At 49.8% G+C, this 15,509-nt stretch overlaps 5 protein-coding genes across 5 annotated transcripts; 1 reads left to right on the top strand and 4 right to left on the bottom strand.

Moving 5' to 3' along the window:
• Positions 1 to 1,775: 1,775 nt before the first annotated feature.
• On the bottom strand, positions 1,776 to 3,083 carry J4E82_010624 (uncharacterized protein; the record flags this gene model as incomplete). Its single annotated transcript, XM_051736835.1, has 2 exons — positions 1,776 to 2,656; positions 2,729 to 3,083. 2 exons carry the CDS (start codon positions 3,081 to 3,083, stop codon positions 1,776 to 1,778), a joined length of 1,236 nt encoding a protein of 411 aa, XP_051583386.1.
• A 956-nt stretch (positions 3,084 to 4,039) lies between these two features.
• On the bottom strand, positions 4,040 to 5,714 carry J4E82_010625 (uncharacterized protein; the record flags this gene model as incomplete). The annotated part of the gene is made up of 3 exons (XM_051736836.1): positions 4,040 to 4,220; positions 4,286 to 4,384; positions 4,435 to 5,714. The coding sequence occupies 3 exons, from the start codon at positions 5,712 to 5,714 to the stop codon at positions 4,040 to 4,042; spliced, it is 1,560 nt and encodes a 519-aa protein (XP_051583387.1).
• Positions 5,715 to 9,585: 3,871 nt separating this feature from the next.
• J4E82_010626 (uncharacterized protein) lies at positions 9,586 to 11,769 on the top strand (the record flags this gene model as incomplete). The annotated part of the gene is made up of 5 exons (XM_051736837.1): positions 9,586 to 9,650; positions 9,703 to 9,924; positions 9,974 to 10,172; positions 10,320 to 10,372; positions 10,428 to 11,769. The coding sequence occupies 5 exons, from the start codon at positions 9,586 to 9,588 to the stop codon at positions 11,767 to 11,769; spliced, it is 1,881 nt and encodes a 626-aa protein (XP_051583388.1).
• A 312-nt stretch (positions 11,770 to 12,081) lies between these two features.
• On the bottom strand, positions 12,082 to 13,347 carry J4E82_010627 (uncharacterized protein; the record flags this gene model as incomplete). The annotated part of the gene is made up of 1 exon (XM_051736838.1): positions 12,082 to 13,347. One exon carries the CDS (start codon positions 13,345 to 13,347, stop codon positions 12,082 to 12,084), a length of 1,266 nt encoding a protein of 421 aa, XP_051583389.1.
• Positions 13,348 to 14,080: 733 nt separating this feature from the next.
• Positions 14,081 to 14,671, bottom strand: TIM17 (translocase of the inner membrane; the record flags this gene model as incomplete). Its single annotated transcript, XM_051736839.1, has 3 exons — positions 14,081 to 14,467; positions 14,516 to 14,551; positions 14,603 to 14,671. 3 exons carry the CDS (start codon positions 14,669 to 14,671, stop codon positions 14,081 to 14,083), a joined length of 492 nt encoding a protein of 163 aa, XP_051583390.1.
• Between the last annotated feature and the right edge of the window lie 838 nt (positions 14,672 to 15,509).

Raw genomic sequence — 15,509 nt, forward strand, 5'->3', positions numbered from 1 at the left:
GTCTCAGTTCGCGATTCTAAAAAATGTCTTGGCAGTCAATCAGGTCAGTTCACTACCTCCAGACTGACAGTTTGAACCGCAAAGATGAACTGACAACTGACTGATTGACTGATAGCAACTCTGCTTGGGGGTTCTGTTGGCGCTGCTTCCAGGCTCAGTCGATCCAGTTGATGTTGTGGGATCGGAAGCGCGCCTGAGCAATAGGCTCGTAGTTCATTATCTACGGGCCCTTCTCGTAATAATCGATCCCCGAATCGACTAGCCTTATGCCGTCTAAGGGTCTGATTTGGAGACCGACAACGATCCATCACGCCCACTCCTCCATGCGGATCATTTTGTGGCTTCCGACGTGAACGCCTCCGTTTGTCAACAGGTCGAAGTACGATGGACTCTTTGTTCGAGCTTGAGCTTAATCCCTTAGCTTGAGATGGAGCCGTACCGTCGCTCTTAGAACGCCTGTCAGAACCGTCGTCGCTTAGATCGCAAGGTTTGACATCTAGCCTCTGTAGCTCCACTTTGCTTTTTATCCCTCTATCTGGCGTTGGCGGGGTTCGGCCCTTTTTGTGCCTCGTGCTGCTGCTCATGTTGTAGTTACCAGTATGCTCAATGCCGATGAAACTTTGTCGCTCGTCTTCGTCGAGATTGGCACCTTCTACATTGGTGTATAGCCTGACTTTGCGTCCGCCACTGTCTGTACGTTCATCGCCGATCCGATAAACACATATTCGTCCCTTTCTTTCGCTTTCGTATCTCTTGCGTGCGCATACGTATTGCGGAGTAGATCTTTCGTTGCAATCGCTCGACGTGCTCTGTGGCGATAGCAGAGATCTGATGGCTCCTCGTATTCCATATTTTGCAGTTGCATCAATGATCATAGCCATAACGTACGACTTTAGGGTGCAGTAGCGATGGAAATAGTGGTGAGATGCTCATTGTGAACATGAGCTTGAACGTAGGCTCACATTGTTGTGTCACGACTACCGAATCAACACTCAGGTCGCAGTTGCTGCTGCGTCTTTGGAGAAGCTTTGTCGAAGAGAATTGCGTGAGCAGGTACGGTGCGTACGAGACGTAGCCGCCGAATCTGCTGTACTGAGAACATCTTAATGGTCCACTGCATCACTATCTTACCTAAATCTTCATTGCTCTCTCACCTAGGCAGTACTTCAACATACTGATATGGCTCTGAGATGTCGTACAACGGTAGTTCTAACAAGACAGGTAAAAATTAGATCGTTTCTAGATGTCGAACTCATTGATTGTTCCATGCTCGATGATTGTTAACCTTGATGGCGTGTGCTACTAGAAAGCAGGTTGATCAAGGCATGTCAGTCTAGGAAGCTGATGTCGGAAGCGGAACAGCCATAGCGTACCCAGGAATGAGAAGTAAATGCATTGACGTGGACTAGGGGATGCGGAAAGAAACTATGACACCTGCAGGCGGGTGGAAGGGAAAGAGAGGCCGGTGCACGTCATCGGAGACGCGAATCCCTGCCAGCCCCACTTGATTGCCAAGGCGGGCTAATACGTTCACTTCGACCCACTATTCCCCCATCAAGGGAAGACCGATCTTCAAGCAAAGTCTATGAGGCCAGTTGCACCTTCCTATCTATAACGCTGATGTATTTCATACGTTCCACATAACATTCTGGTTCTGATTGCGAGTATCGTGGATGCTGTCATATAACGCTAGCTTCATTTGAAGTAGAACTATGTCGCTACACATTGCAAACCCACCCTCATCTGTTTGCGCAACAAACCCTACTGTTGAATCTTTAGCGTCCATTTCCATTGTATGCCACTAGGTTGGGTTCCTTTGTTGTGTCGGGACAGATGTACTGTCCACTCGCTGGATCAAACTTGCACAATGGAGGTATGTATGTAGCTAACGCCAGAATTCTCGCTCTGGCCGCTGGACCAATGGACAATCCTTCAAGACCACGGATATAAGACGCTAATCCAGCCACAAATGGCGCAGAGGCTGAGGTACCACTCTGTGTTGATGTGGCTGTATCTGAGGTGTACCATGTAGACAGAATGTCGCCGCCAGGAGCCCAGATGTCTATGGCAGACCCGTAGTTCGACCAGGATGAACGGGAATCATTCGACTCGATGCTTCCGACGCAGAGAACCACAGATGAGCGGCATGGCGAAAAATTCTCCGCCAACTGGTTTTCGTTGCCCGCAGAGACGACAAGCAATATGCCTTGGTTAGCTAGTGAAGTTGCGACGTTGTCGTATATTGAAGATGCTCCCCCACCGATCGACATGTTGATCACAGCAGAAGTCTGTCGGCCTTTGGTGATGATATCGTTCACTGCCCAGTTCAGACCACTCAGTACAGTGGATGTAGGTGCGCCCCCATCACCAGAAAAGACCTTAACCGCAATGAGATTTGTCTTCTTAGCAACACCGTAGGTCTTCGCACCGATGACGCCGGCCACGAAGGTGCCATGACCGAAGGCATCAGCATTGACGGTGTCGATGGCGTTGTACCCCCAGGAGGCACGGCCTTCGAATTCGGCATGGGTTGTACGAATCCCGCTATCAACCACGTATGAGTAGGTACCTGCACCAGCGGTTGAGTCGTATATGTAGCTGGTGGCTCCTTTACTCCTAGATGAGATTCGTCCAAGACCCCATGGTGCGCTGTTCTCTAGGAGTTGTTACCACTGCTCCCTCAGGAATGAGGCATTCTTATGCCTGTCAGAGTACATAAAATACTTACGTGTTACGAGAGCAGATGGAAACATCATGGAGTCCCTCTCCACGATGAGAACTTCAGGTAAAGCCTCTAACTCAGCGATGACAGCAGGGTCAAACGATCCTGTGTAACCTTTGAAATCTCCGAAGTCGTACTCTTGGTCGATGCTTGCGGTCAGGTTGACATCATCTCTGCGCCTGATACTGCGAACCTTCTCATGGTGAGCAGCAACCGATTCGATATCGACGCCTGGTATGAGTTGAACGATGTATCGTTCTGCGTTTACATCTTCGGGAGAGCGAGCTGCAAGTGGTGCTGCCTGAGCAACGAATGGGACTACAGCAGCAGCAAGGACGAAGACACGAGTTAACAACTGCATCTTGTATAAGAGGAAGAGAAGTTATAGCAAACAGAAGGTGAAAGTGTTGAAGTTGCCCCATGATCTATCGCAATACCTACACGATACTTATAGCGGCTCGAGCAGTCACGACTCACCTGGGTACTCTAAGCTCCATCAAGCCTTCGACCTAGTTTGCTACCGGCGGAAGAATCGATATGCTATAGATCCTTCGAATCTATCCAATAGCGACCACGTGGGAAGCAAGATTCACGGCCCCGGGCGCTTGCGGCTGTCACACGGTTGACATGGGCAGACACAGTTCAGTTCATACTCCACATAATCCACTGAGATTTGAACCATCCGCCCGCTCCTGCCTTTTCTTCGCGAACTCCGATGACTTCTGCAGGTCTACTGCACTGCAATGCAGGAGCAGCGCTTCTCATGCAACATGTATTGATGTGGCGAGGCACATTCGACAGTGGTATTGGTATTGCTAGGATATGGTTGCGAATCCATCAACTCTGTTATCTTCATTATAAGAAACCGCCTTGTAAGCTTACCATACATACAATGATCGCAGTGCAGATTGTCATAAATCCAGAACGGCGTGAGAGTTGCTGTCAAGATGGTGTTCTCGCTCGTGGCCGTGGTGGGGCCATGTCTTAACCGCGCCGCAATCCATCACTAACTAAACTCGATCCGCGGGATTAGGCCTCACCCGTTCACTGACTGCATGCAGTCTGAGACCGACAAGGACCAGATAGACTGTTAGTATGGAGTGGCGAAATGCTGCTGTTTAGCCTGCATCCACTTGATTGGTCCCCCACTCATCATGGTTGTCTTTCGAGGACCGAGGAATATCTTCATTATATTAATATGTCTTACTTGGCTAGTTAGTTAGCCATACTATATATTGTAGTCTAGTTCGCATATCAAGTCTAGCTCGATACCCATCCCGCTTAGCGGCCAAAGACAAGCAACCGTCTTACATCAGCTTACTCTTCCGGATCACGACCTCCCATCTTCTTCATCTCCTCCAGGTATTCTTCATCCGACTGGAGGTCAAACGGTAAAGGTCTGGTGATGGGCAATAGTGAAGCTCCGTGATCTTCAAGTTGCTTGAGACGTTTCTGAGTAGCCGGCTTGGTCGTGTTGACACTGTAAAGCTTTACACGGCTGCCAGAATCGTTAGCGTCATATGCTTGAAAACATTCAAAGGCACTCAGATGAGAAACACTTACTGGCAAGACGATGTTACGTGAAGATCCCAGTTCCATGCGCTCCGCACAAAGGTTGGTTGTGTGTTCAAAGCATCATCCCAGCAACGAACGCAGAACTCGCTAATCATCATTAGTGTTATTCAGCAAACATTTAGGCGTGCGAGACTTACAGCCATCCTTCCGCATCGACGGGGATGTCGATCCACCATGTGCGCCAGGCGTGGTAGTACTTCTTGCTCAAGTTCTCGTATGGTACTTCATACCACACGCCGCCTCCGTCATTACTCACTTCGACTCGTTCGGGCCAACCACTGCCGCTGTATGCCCAACCGGTCATACGGATCTTTCCATCATGAACAATGACGTCCTTGTCGACAGGCGTCATGATTGCGCTGGCAACAGGCATAGTTTGGATGCTGAAACCGTTACTGTACGTGACGTTCTGCTTGCCGTTCTGTGGGGTGTAGTATAGGTACTCCTTCATCTGCACAGGAGCCATGGAAGGTGCATCGATGACATTGATGCGGGTTAGCCATTTGCAGCTCCTGGCACCGATGTAGCCCATCACGACAACGCGAAGTGGGAAACCATGGATGGCAGGCAGTGGCTCCCCGTTCATCTCCCAAGCGAGCATAACTTCGTTGACCTTCACCTTGCGAGTCGGCACCGAGACAGCGTAATTGTACACCTGGCCCTTCTTGAAGTAGGTATCGGCGCCAAAGAACTCCACGTGCTTTCCTTCCGGCTTCAGCCCACAGTACTTGAGAACCTTCTTGAGACTGACGCCTACGTAACGGGCAGTTCCGATGGCGCCTTCTCCCCAAGGCGCGTTGATGAGTTCATCTCCGTCTCCTGGGTAGTCGTGAATTTGTTCGATACGCCGGGTACCACTGCACTGCAGAGTAACGCAAGTCTCCATACGCGGGAACTTGCTCTCATCTTGAAGCTCTTTCAAGGTGATCTTCTTTGGCGTGTTGACGAGACCTTCAACCTCAAAGAAGTACTTCTCTGGATCAATCTCAGGAACACCTCCATGGTTCCGAATAAAGTGGTCTTTGTTGGGAGTAATCTCATTCTCGACCAGGCGCTTTCGTTGCGGCTCTCCGTTGTAAGGGAATTGCAGGACATGAATCATGTCATCGCTCTTCTCTTTCTTGACGTACTCCCATGAAATGGCTGGAAGATCCCTGGTCGTTTTACCCAAAGCGTAGTGGTAGTATTTCCATCGCACGCCCTCTAAGACTGGATTGGTGTCGGGTAACGGCTTCATCTGGAATTCGGGAGGTACAGGAAAGTCATATTTCGCTAGAATTTCTGCCGCCTTCTTCTTTTTTTCTGGGTATCGCTCCCACTCGATATATCCTTTCCATCCTTCTCGCTCTTCCGGGAAATCCGGCTCTTCAGTGGTCAAAAGCTCAAAAGGCTTTGCGTTTGGTTCGGCGGGCGCCATGATTAGGGTATGGAGTTGGAGGATTTCGATTTAGGATGAAGTTTGGGATACGACCCTTTACAAATGAAGGTAAGTCCCGCACTGTGGGTTGATAACGCCAGTACCTGTGCGACATGTCATGACCTCAAGGTGACTGATTCTTAATCATGGGCTATACTACCCTACCACGATGCGTGCTGCAGGCAACCCCTGTACGCATGTGATTTACCCAGATCCACGAATGGAAATGCCGCAAGCTCCGCAGAAGCGACAAGCAGAGATACACTACTACGTCATCATGATGGATATCAAAGAGCTGTCAGAAAACCCTGGAGGGTACAACGCGTCTAGAACCAATAGTCGTTAAGTCCGAAATCCGAGAAAGGGCAAAAGCCGGAGAAAGTTATGGATACGACACGCCCCGCATGAAATTGATGATTAAGAATGCCAAAGAAGCTTGAGCAGACTGCTTGTTGGCACTCAATGGCACCCATCAAGTCTAAGCGCTCGTGGCCTCAACCAGCTGTTGTTCGTGATGAGTAGCTGATTACATGCAGGCCGTATGCAAGATGTCTGAACAGCCTTGGCTTACACGCGTCGCCGATGATCCTCGGAGGTTTTGAGGGAAATTTCTAACGAACCAGGGATGAGGCATAAGCTCGGCCATATACTTTTCGGCCACATATACTTCTCGGCCACCCAATCAAAGCAGCCACACAATACAAAGTCGCGATTTTGGTCAACAACAACGATTATATTTGCCACTCAGTACACATAGAGTTGAGAGTACGTGCTGCTGCTGCTTCTGCTGCTTTTTGAGCCTTATTCTCTGGTGAAGTGCTTGCCTGTTGAGCCTGTTGAGCTGCTGCTCGGTCAATAGCAGCCTTAATACTCTCAACGTTACTAAACCTCTAATTTGGATTAACTTGAACTCGCTTTCTTACGCGTGTGACTGTAGTACTATGTAGTTGATATTTAAGTCGTTGATTTTCAGCCTCAAGCTGAGCTGCCCTAGTATTGGCTTCTGTAATAGCCTTACCTGCCTTGCCAAGCACAAGCCGGGTGCTTCGTGAGAGGGATTCTGACAACTCTAGCTGTTTTTGAGCCTTATATAAGGCTTGTGAGCTCCGAGGTGTAGTGAATATTAACTCTAGGGTAGCTGACGCCTGGCTAGTAGGTGGAGGAGTAACTGGTCGGCCAGTTACTTGGGATGATAGCAGTACAAGGCCTGGGTTGTATGGGCAGAGACCAGAAGCCCTCCAACCAGCTCGTATTACACGATCTGACAGAGCTTCTTCTCTTGCCTTGTTGTATGACACAACAAAGCGCTCCTTCTTAATAGGTGCTGCGTTATCAAGGGCAGAGAGAGCTTGGATCTCATTACGGTACCTGCTCTTGAGTACTGAGAAAGGAGCAAGATCCAGCGGCTGAAGCAGGTGTGAGGCGTGAGGCGGAAGGTATAGGAGGTGGATCTTGTTCACCTTGCAGAGCCACATGAAGTCGATCGGTATATGGGAGCCATGGCCATCGAGTACAAGTAGACGATAGCCGCTAGAGGATGGTGAAGTGTTTGGTATAAAGATACGCCGCAACCATTCATATCCAATTAAGTTTGATGTCCATCCATTCTCTAACGTTGTGTAGAGCCAATCAGGTGTGCCTTGTGCGGGCAACCACGTTGATTGTAGATGTTTGCCCTTAAAGATAACTAGGCATTGAAGTTTAACGCCGACGGCTGAGATGGTCTCAATAATTGATACCCACTCACGATTCTCTGGAGATTTGATATAAGCCTTCTTCTTTGAAGAACTGGCAACCACTTGGGAGTTCGTACATACCCCTAGTGCAACTCCAGTCTCATCCATATTCCATATATCCTCATACTGTATGCCTAGCTCTATTCGAGTACGCTCAAACAGCTCAAGAAATGCTCGAATAGTCTCATAGCTAGCTGCCGTAGTCCGTGCGCTCTCGATCGTTCGGCCGACTATAGAGGCGACGCGTGGGTTGCGGGCGATGAAATGGGGTATCCATAGTTGCCCGAGAGGCTCGTGGTCGCCGTTCATGCGGAGGAGCCGGGTGGCCATTTCTCGTACGCGTGGATGGGAGGGAGGTTGTGCGCGTGAGTCCTCATCGAGTATCCAGTCTACTAGAAAGGCCTCTTGTTCTGGAGTTAATCGCTGCTGCTGTTGATGAGCTATCGCGTGTGGTTGGCGGCCCTTCATGCGCTCTTGAAGCGACGATCGGGGAACTCCGTACGCCTGCGCGGCCTGTCGCTGGCTTCTAAAAATACCAGCATTAAGATCGCGAATAGCATTATTAAAAGCAACTTCTCGGGGATCCATGTTGAGTGTGTGGCGTTGACAGTATAGAGCGCCAAATTCAGAGTAACGCGTTGTGGTGGGGTGGCCGAGAAGTATATGTGGCCGAAAAGTATATGGCCGAGCTTATAACAGACAAAACCGGGAAGCAACGCGATGACCGTTGGTGTTGCAGAGCGTGCGAGGGGCCAGTTTGGTGAAAATACGCGGCAGTTGTTTCCGCACGTGTCGCCTCGGCGAGTTGCATGGCAAGCTAACCGCGTATGACCTGGCGCTTCCAACCCCCCGAGGTCCTCCGCGTCGCAGCACACCACGACTGTGGACTGAATGTACATTGTTCACCATACTTCTGCAGCCGAGATGGCATATCATAAGTTCACGATACCGCGTTCCGATCTCATAGCGCCTAGTATCGAGATGTACCAGCTCGCATAATGGTGCGTGTAACCTAGACGTTGAAGTGGAGTGCATCCATCCAGGATAACGAGTTGATGCCGCCTCAGCTCTAGACAATGCGCCACCTTCTTTCTACAATTGAATAAGAGATGGACCACCCATGCTATGCCAATCTTCGCAGCACGAGTTCGTCAGAATATGGCACAGGGCTGCAGAACGAGAGGACCATTGATTGTCACACCTTCGTCCTCAAGAAGCAGACTTGTCGAATACCATCGCATATCGCGTTAACTCCCAAGAAACTGTCGCAGGAAACATCCATTCCAAGCACCGGAGACATGTGATTCGACAAAATACTCGGATATGAAGACGTTTTCCACGCGGCAACGCCACCAAGGGCCGCCCTTAGGTATAGATACGGCCCATGTCCTTCAATCCCGAATTTTGGCGGCATTGCCTAGACGGATAGTGACCCCGAGCACATCTATTAGGACAGCCATGATATCACTCACATGCTTAGCTATATTTTTGATGCGAAAAACCCAACGAATATGCTCGAACTTATGGGGTTTGTTCATTTTGGGTCGAACAGGTCTGAGCTGTTAAGGAGGAGTTCAAGGGATCATCTGATCTACTAAACGACCGGTATCATCTGTACGCTAAACGGAAGTCAGTATGTCGCATCGAACGAACATAAGGACCATACATACGTATTCTGGAGATAGCACCCTGGAGATGCATCCAATAGCCATTTCTGCCCGAGATGCCTGCGTCACGGAGGCACAGTTGTGATTCACATTCATCGAATAACGAACCAGCACTTTGATAGCATCTGACTCGACGGCGGATGGATAGCGAAGGATCCGCGGCAGATTCGTGGAAAGCAGATCATCATGGATATAGAAAGCCCATCGTGTACGTCTGATTATAGGAGGTGTTGCTTTGGCCAGTTTAGCAATCGACTCCCGTCTATCTGCCTTTGAAGGTCCAGATTCCGTTGGTTTGGATACCTATCACGTTTGCTTTCACAGTCATTCAATACCGTCACCCCTCCTACTATATAGCTCAGGGTTTCCTCCCTCTCACATAGAACAATCACATCACTCTCTTCTTATTCTACAGACTCTTCCTAAGTGATAACAGTCGACATGGTGAAGAACATGCAGACTACGCTGATGCAGAAAGCAAGAGCGTCCGGCTCCATTGATACGTTCGAGCTGACATGTCTACTCTGGGGAAAGTATGTTCGATACACAAGGTCTTTGCTGTCTCTTTACTAATCCTCTTGCCAGCGAACGTATTGTTGAGGAGCGGCGAGCTGCTTTCAAGCGTGTTGAGAAAGCACTCGGCATTTACGATAGTACGAAACTTCCGCGATGCTACTCAGAAACCTCACGCGAGGATCTGTTTGAGCAAGGTCTCGGGATGGGAAAAGCATATCTTGATGATATGCTCGAGCATAACCATGAACACTTTGTATGGGTCACTCCTCGATACAACCTCGTAAATGCAAGGTAGTTCAAACCATGAATAGCACTAGGTTGTCAAACTAACGGCTGATAGTCCCTTCGGTCACAAAGCTGTTCTGTTTGAGCCTGCAATGGAATACAACGGCACAGAAGAACAAAAGGCACGGTGGCTTCCGCTGGCTCGATCCGGCAGGATACTCGGTACATATTCGCAAACTGAACTTGGCCATGGTTCTTTCGTGCGAGGCATCGAAACCACTGCGACCTTCGACCCTGATAGCGATGAGTTCGTCGTTCATTCGCCAACAATTTCATCAACGAAGTTTTGGCCTGCTGGACTGGGCTTCTCGACCACACACGACGCAGTCATGGCAAGACTTATTGCCGGTGGTCAGGATCAGGGTCCGCATGTCTTCCTTGTGCAACTTTGATCGATGGAGGATGGCAAGCCAATGCCTGGTATCAAAATGGGTGACGTTGGCTTGAAGCTCGGGTAAGTAACCTGATCGTATGAGATGACAAGCGCTGCGAATCTAACAACATAGCAGCTACAATGAAGCAGAAAATGGCTTCGCCTCTTTTGACCAAGTTCGCATACCTCGATCGCAGATGCTCATAGCGCACAGTCAGCTCGCACGCGAGGGCACATTCACTAAAGACCCCCTTCGCGCCAAGCTCTCATACTCGGTCATGCTGCTTGTTCGGGGCAGGATGCCTGGTATCTTTACCGTACAACTAGCGCAAGCATTGACGATTGCGACACGATATTCCGTTGTGCGACAACAGGGTCTTGGTCCTGCCGATGCGCTGAACACCGAAGCGAGCATTTTCCAGTACAAGCACCAACATTTCCGTCTTATGAGCATGATAGCTAAGACGTATGCAATGTTTTTTGGTTCGCGGATCTGCGATGACCAGTACGACGAACTCCGTGAGATGCAGAGCAAGAACGACCATTCTCTCTTGCCATCTGTTCACGCACTGACTGCGGGTATGAAGGCATACGTTACGTCAGAGGCTGCCGACAGTGCTGAAGACGCGCGCAAACTATGTGGTGGCCATGGATATATGTCTATATCCGGCCTCCCGGATATCGTCGGTGCTCTCACAGGCGGTGCGACGTTTGAGGGCGAGAATTATGTTCTCTGGCAGCAGGTTGGACGACACCTACTGAAGCAACTCGACCGTTTACAAGATGGCGAGCCAATCGAGCCGCAGGTGCAATACCTGGCTGATGTTGAAGATCCCAACATTGTATGCAGCGCATTCGGAACGCAGTTTCTCGATCCAGAAGTACAGCTTACAATCTACCGCGACCGAGCACATCGTCTGGTCGTCAAAGCACATTCAGCTATCCGAGCTTCCAGCAAGTTGCCTGCGGATGCATGGAATGAGCATATGATGCTGCTGATCTCCGCCTCACGAGCTCACACTGAGTACTTCATTCTTAGATCCTTCATTGACACTATCTCAAGTCTTCCTGATACCACATCGTCCAGCCTTCGCACTGTACTGAACCGAACGCGCTCGCTCTTCGCCCTCTCCACCATTATAAACCCACGAACAGTCGACGCCCTGTCTTTTGTCGAGACAGCCTATGCGGATTCTCCACATCTCACAACGACGCAACTCGATCTCATCCGCTCACTAGTCAACGGCTTGCTCGATCAGCTTCTGCCGGAAGCAATCGCATTGACAGACGCATGGGACTTCTCTGACGCAAGTCTTTGCAGCGCATTGGGTATGTATGACGGCAACGTGTACGAGAATATCATGCGCTGGGTCGAACAGCTGCCTATCAATCAGAAGGCGTGGCAGAAAGGTGGTGTACAAGAGGGGTGGGAGAAGTGGGTTGACCCCATCCTGAAGAGAGAGATAGCGAAGTTGTAAGGGAAAATGACTTGAACATGCCATTTACATGATCATGAGATATATGTTGATCATCTTGTCAAACCACGATGAGACTCGTCAGTAGATGTACATGTCGAATACAGTCGTTAGATCGTTCGGTTGAGCCGTTCCCTCATCCCACTACAGACCTGGGTATTGTGCTTTTTTAGACAACCCATCGGCGAACCCAAAGCTTCTTTCACCGTGAATAACAGTCTTACTGGCAGATCGTGTCGACGTTGCTCGGAAGCTGTGTGCCACACTCACCTGCATCGTGAGTTCTCTCACTGAAGCCATCGAGGTGTTCAACTTCTACTTCCCCCTTCGTTTTCTTAACACTCTACCGTTGCTCGCCACATCGTTCTCCGCACTCCCACTGTTTTCGTCTTGCTCAGTCATCTCGCTACCACCACGCTCCCTTTCTTTGATCCTCAGTACCTTGATTCTCCACACCCGTTGCTCCATCTTCAATCTCAACTCTTCCATTTCCTTTCTCTCCGCGACCGTCGCATTCTCCGGTATTCCAGGTAAATTCTCCAATTCCAATTCCACGTCCTCTCCATCGTTCATAATGACATCCTGTCCAGTATGAACAGGTGAGTCTTCCGCACCCGAAACAGGCATGTCCTCTGTGTTCTTCATGGCCACATCTTCCTTGTTGCCCGTAAACGAATCTTCTACGTCTCCTCCACCAACATTCGAAGGTACTTTGACCTCTCTACGAACGGTTGGAGTGTCAAGACTATCGTCTAGATCCGGGACATCAACAGCAGTATCATCTATCTCCATCTGCCAATGCGGCTCTCTGACTCTTTGTTGTTGGAGTCTCGATAACCGCTTCTTCCTTTTTCTTCCTCCCAAATCCATCCCATCACCATCAAGATCCGAAAGAAAACCAGTATCATCTGGTGCCCGAGGATCTGGGTCTTGGTGGATCTGACTTGGGAGTTCTGCTGCAAGAGTATCTGACACTGGTTCTTCATCTGCTTTTCGTCGTTTACCTCTCGTTGCTGGTTGTGGCCGTGTAGGCTTTTTTGCAGCAGATGCTTCGGGATTCAAGTCTACCTTGACGGGTTTGACGCCGTTAAGGTATTGGTATTTTCCGCCGGCGAGGGGTTCGGAAGATCCTTCTTCTTCTTCATCCTCGTCCTCATCTTCCTGATTTATTGGTGTTTTGGGAATCTGAATGCTTGCTCGATGAGCAGTGCGGTTGACAGGCTTCTCTTGTGAACTCGGTCCAGGGTGCGCCGTATCAGCGCTTGTCTTCTCAGCCTCACTTCTATATTCTTCCAAAACGGTTTTCAAATCCACTTCCTTGCTGCCAATAGCAGAGCTATCCTTCTCTTTGCGTATCTGTATGGTTTTCCTCAATCTCTTCTTAAAGTCCGGATGGGTAGTGTTGGGTGTTGATGCAATTGAACTCAATAGTCCCATGAATTCATTACTCCATTCCCTCCACTCCTGGTTGTGGTTGGGACATAGAGTCTTCGGTAAACATTTATCGAAAGATGTAATGTCCCAATTAAGCATGATGGTTTGAACGTCCTCGTAGAGTTGCTTCCTTCTTCGTGGTGCCATTATTGCGTTCAAAAGCGGAAGCCTTTGGAGATGTGCTCGGTATTATCGAATTAACGAGCAGCGGGCCCGGGAAATGTGAGATGAATGAGATGGGTCTTGCGATGATAGGGCGCGTAGAAGCAGCATCGTGGTCTTGTGTCACAATAGCAGAAAGGACGGCAAGTTGCAGTAATTCGAGGTAGAAGGGCGGTCAATGCGTTCTCGTCAGCCACTCTGACTAGTAGGGGCTAGGCTCAATCTGCAGCTATAGCTGACTACCTTGAGCGGCTTCTCCACGCGTATGCCCTAGCGCTTGAGGCATTGGAAATGTCTCAAGAGCCGCAGAATGCCGCCAGCCTGGGGAAACTCGAGATTTTGTTTGCTGATGGGTGGGCCTGATGATGTCATTGAGTCATTTTAGTCTGGATCTGAGTTTGAACTATTGCGGTAAGCTCGGATTCAATAGAGTAGATGCGCAATAGCTGATGAACATTGAGATGTGTCGTATCTTCTGAATTCCGCACACTCATGTTTTCTTCTAGAGACGCCTCCAGATGTTGTACAAGTCGTGTCGCGTGTATGATACAGATATAGCACAAAGCTGAGGAGAGTGTGAACGCCGCCCGCTGCCGAAACCTGCCTGCGGTATATGCCAAACATCCCAAAAACACCGCTTGCCCAGACATGCTGCTGCCCATCCCTGGCGTTATAGCGGTTCGCTCCGAACAGGTATAAGTCGTGAATCGAAAGTGTTTTACGCGGCCACAGCCATGCCGCCGCCGCCAGATCCTGCACCGACATCGCTCGGTGGTGGTGGGGGTGCATCGAGCCTTGTGTTGTCGGCCATCATGCGGTTGAAGCCAATTGATACGCCCTCAATAACAGCCAGCAAGATAGCACAGGATATCGCTCCGTTTCGCATCGACCTGTAGCCTCCTCGTACTGCGAGCGATCCGCCGGTGAAGAATCCTGCGATGATGGCATTCCATGGGTCTTCCTTCTTCCGTATTCCCTTGACTGCGCAGTCGTATGTGTTGAAAAGTCCTCCCCAAACACCGAAGTTGCCGCCGAGAACGGGGGCGCGGGCCTTGATGGCTGTGATGGCACCGATGCGTCGCTCGCCGTAGGGTGAATTACGGAACTGCAGGCTTGTAAGCGCACTTCTTCAAGACACCGAGACCATACTTACGCCTTTTACGCCGTGCCATACTGCTCCTCCAACAGCCTAGCCCACAGTTAGTAATGGGTTGAAGACACTGCGCCTGAGGGGACATACGCCCATGGCAAAGGCACCACCAAAGTCATTGAGAATGACCCAGGGACAAGGATCGCGCGAATGATCCATCATGTATTATTAAGGTGAGAGATGTGTTTTGGGCGGTTCCGAGGGCGACGGTAGGGTGGTGTGGGCGAGCTTGTGGTCGGACGATAGCCACCGGTGACGATGCGCTTCGATGGAATTTCTTGAGGACCCTTGCTCCTTTGGCGCTAGCGGCGAATCTTCGGGGCCGCTGCAACCATCGTCTGCCATCAAACCTCCTGGCATGCCTCATCCTTCACCATCCGAATCACCGTGCAATGCCCGGTCTTTGTCGACTTGTGTCTGCATACTGTCTTATGTATGACTACCTATCTGTAGCAGAAATGTCGAAGGATGCAGCTATAACTTACCCGTTGGAGCGATGGGCATCGCACGCGGCTGTTATATGCGGAATGAACAACGATTTTAACTACAAAGACGCCTCGAGACTTGGTCCAGCTGTTCGAGATATTAGATGATCATTTTGTGAGTATTCAGCGCTGGTGACAACAGTGTAAGATGCGGCTGACGAATCTTTCTCTTTTCTACTTCTCTTGTGCAATGCATCCATCAGCCTGTCCAACAAGTTTAGGCACCCTTACTCTCACCATGTCTCTATCGTCTGTTTTCTTTATCGTATCATTAGTGTATAAATCACCACTCTCTTCTACATTCATGCCATCTTCCTCACCGCTGCACTGGAATGTGTCACACAATCAGCGTTCACCGTCCCAATTGGGGTACTTGACCTGCGTTCACCTGTCTTATGTCTTGTCCACAACCTTCTTCGCTCACCTAATCGTTTCTGCATTTTGCCCTCCAACCCCGCTCTAGGCATCTGTGTCACCGCGAATTACTTGATTCACGCGGAGTCTTGGCGCGC

The sequence above is a fragment of the Alternaria postmessia genome, assembly GCF_024291825.1.
Source record: "Alternaria postmessia strain BMP 2775 chromosome Unknown scaffold_135, whole genome shotgun sequence".
NCBI lineage: Eukaryota > Fungi > Ascomycota > Dothideomycetes > Pleosporales > Pleosporaceae > Alternaria > Alternaria postmessia.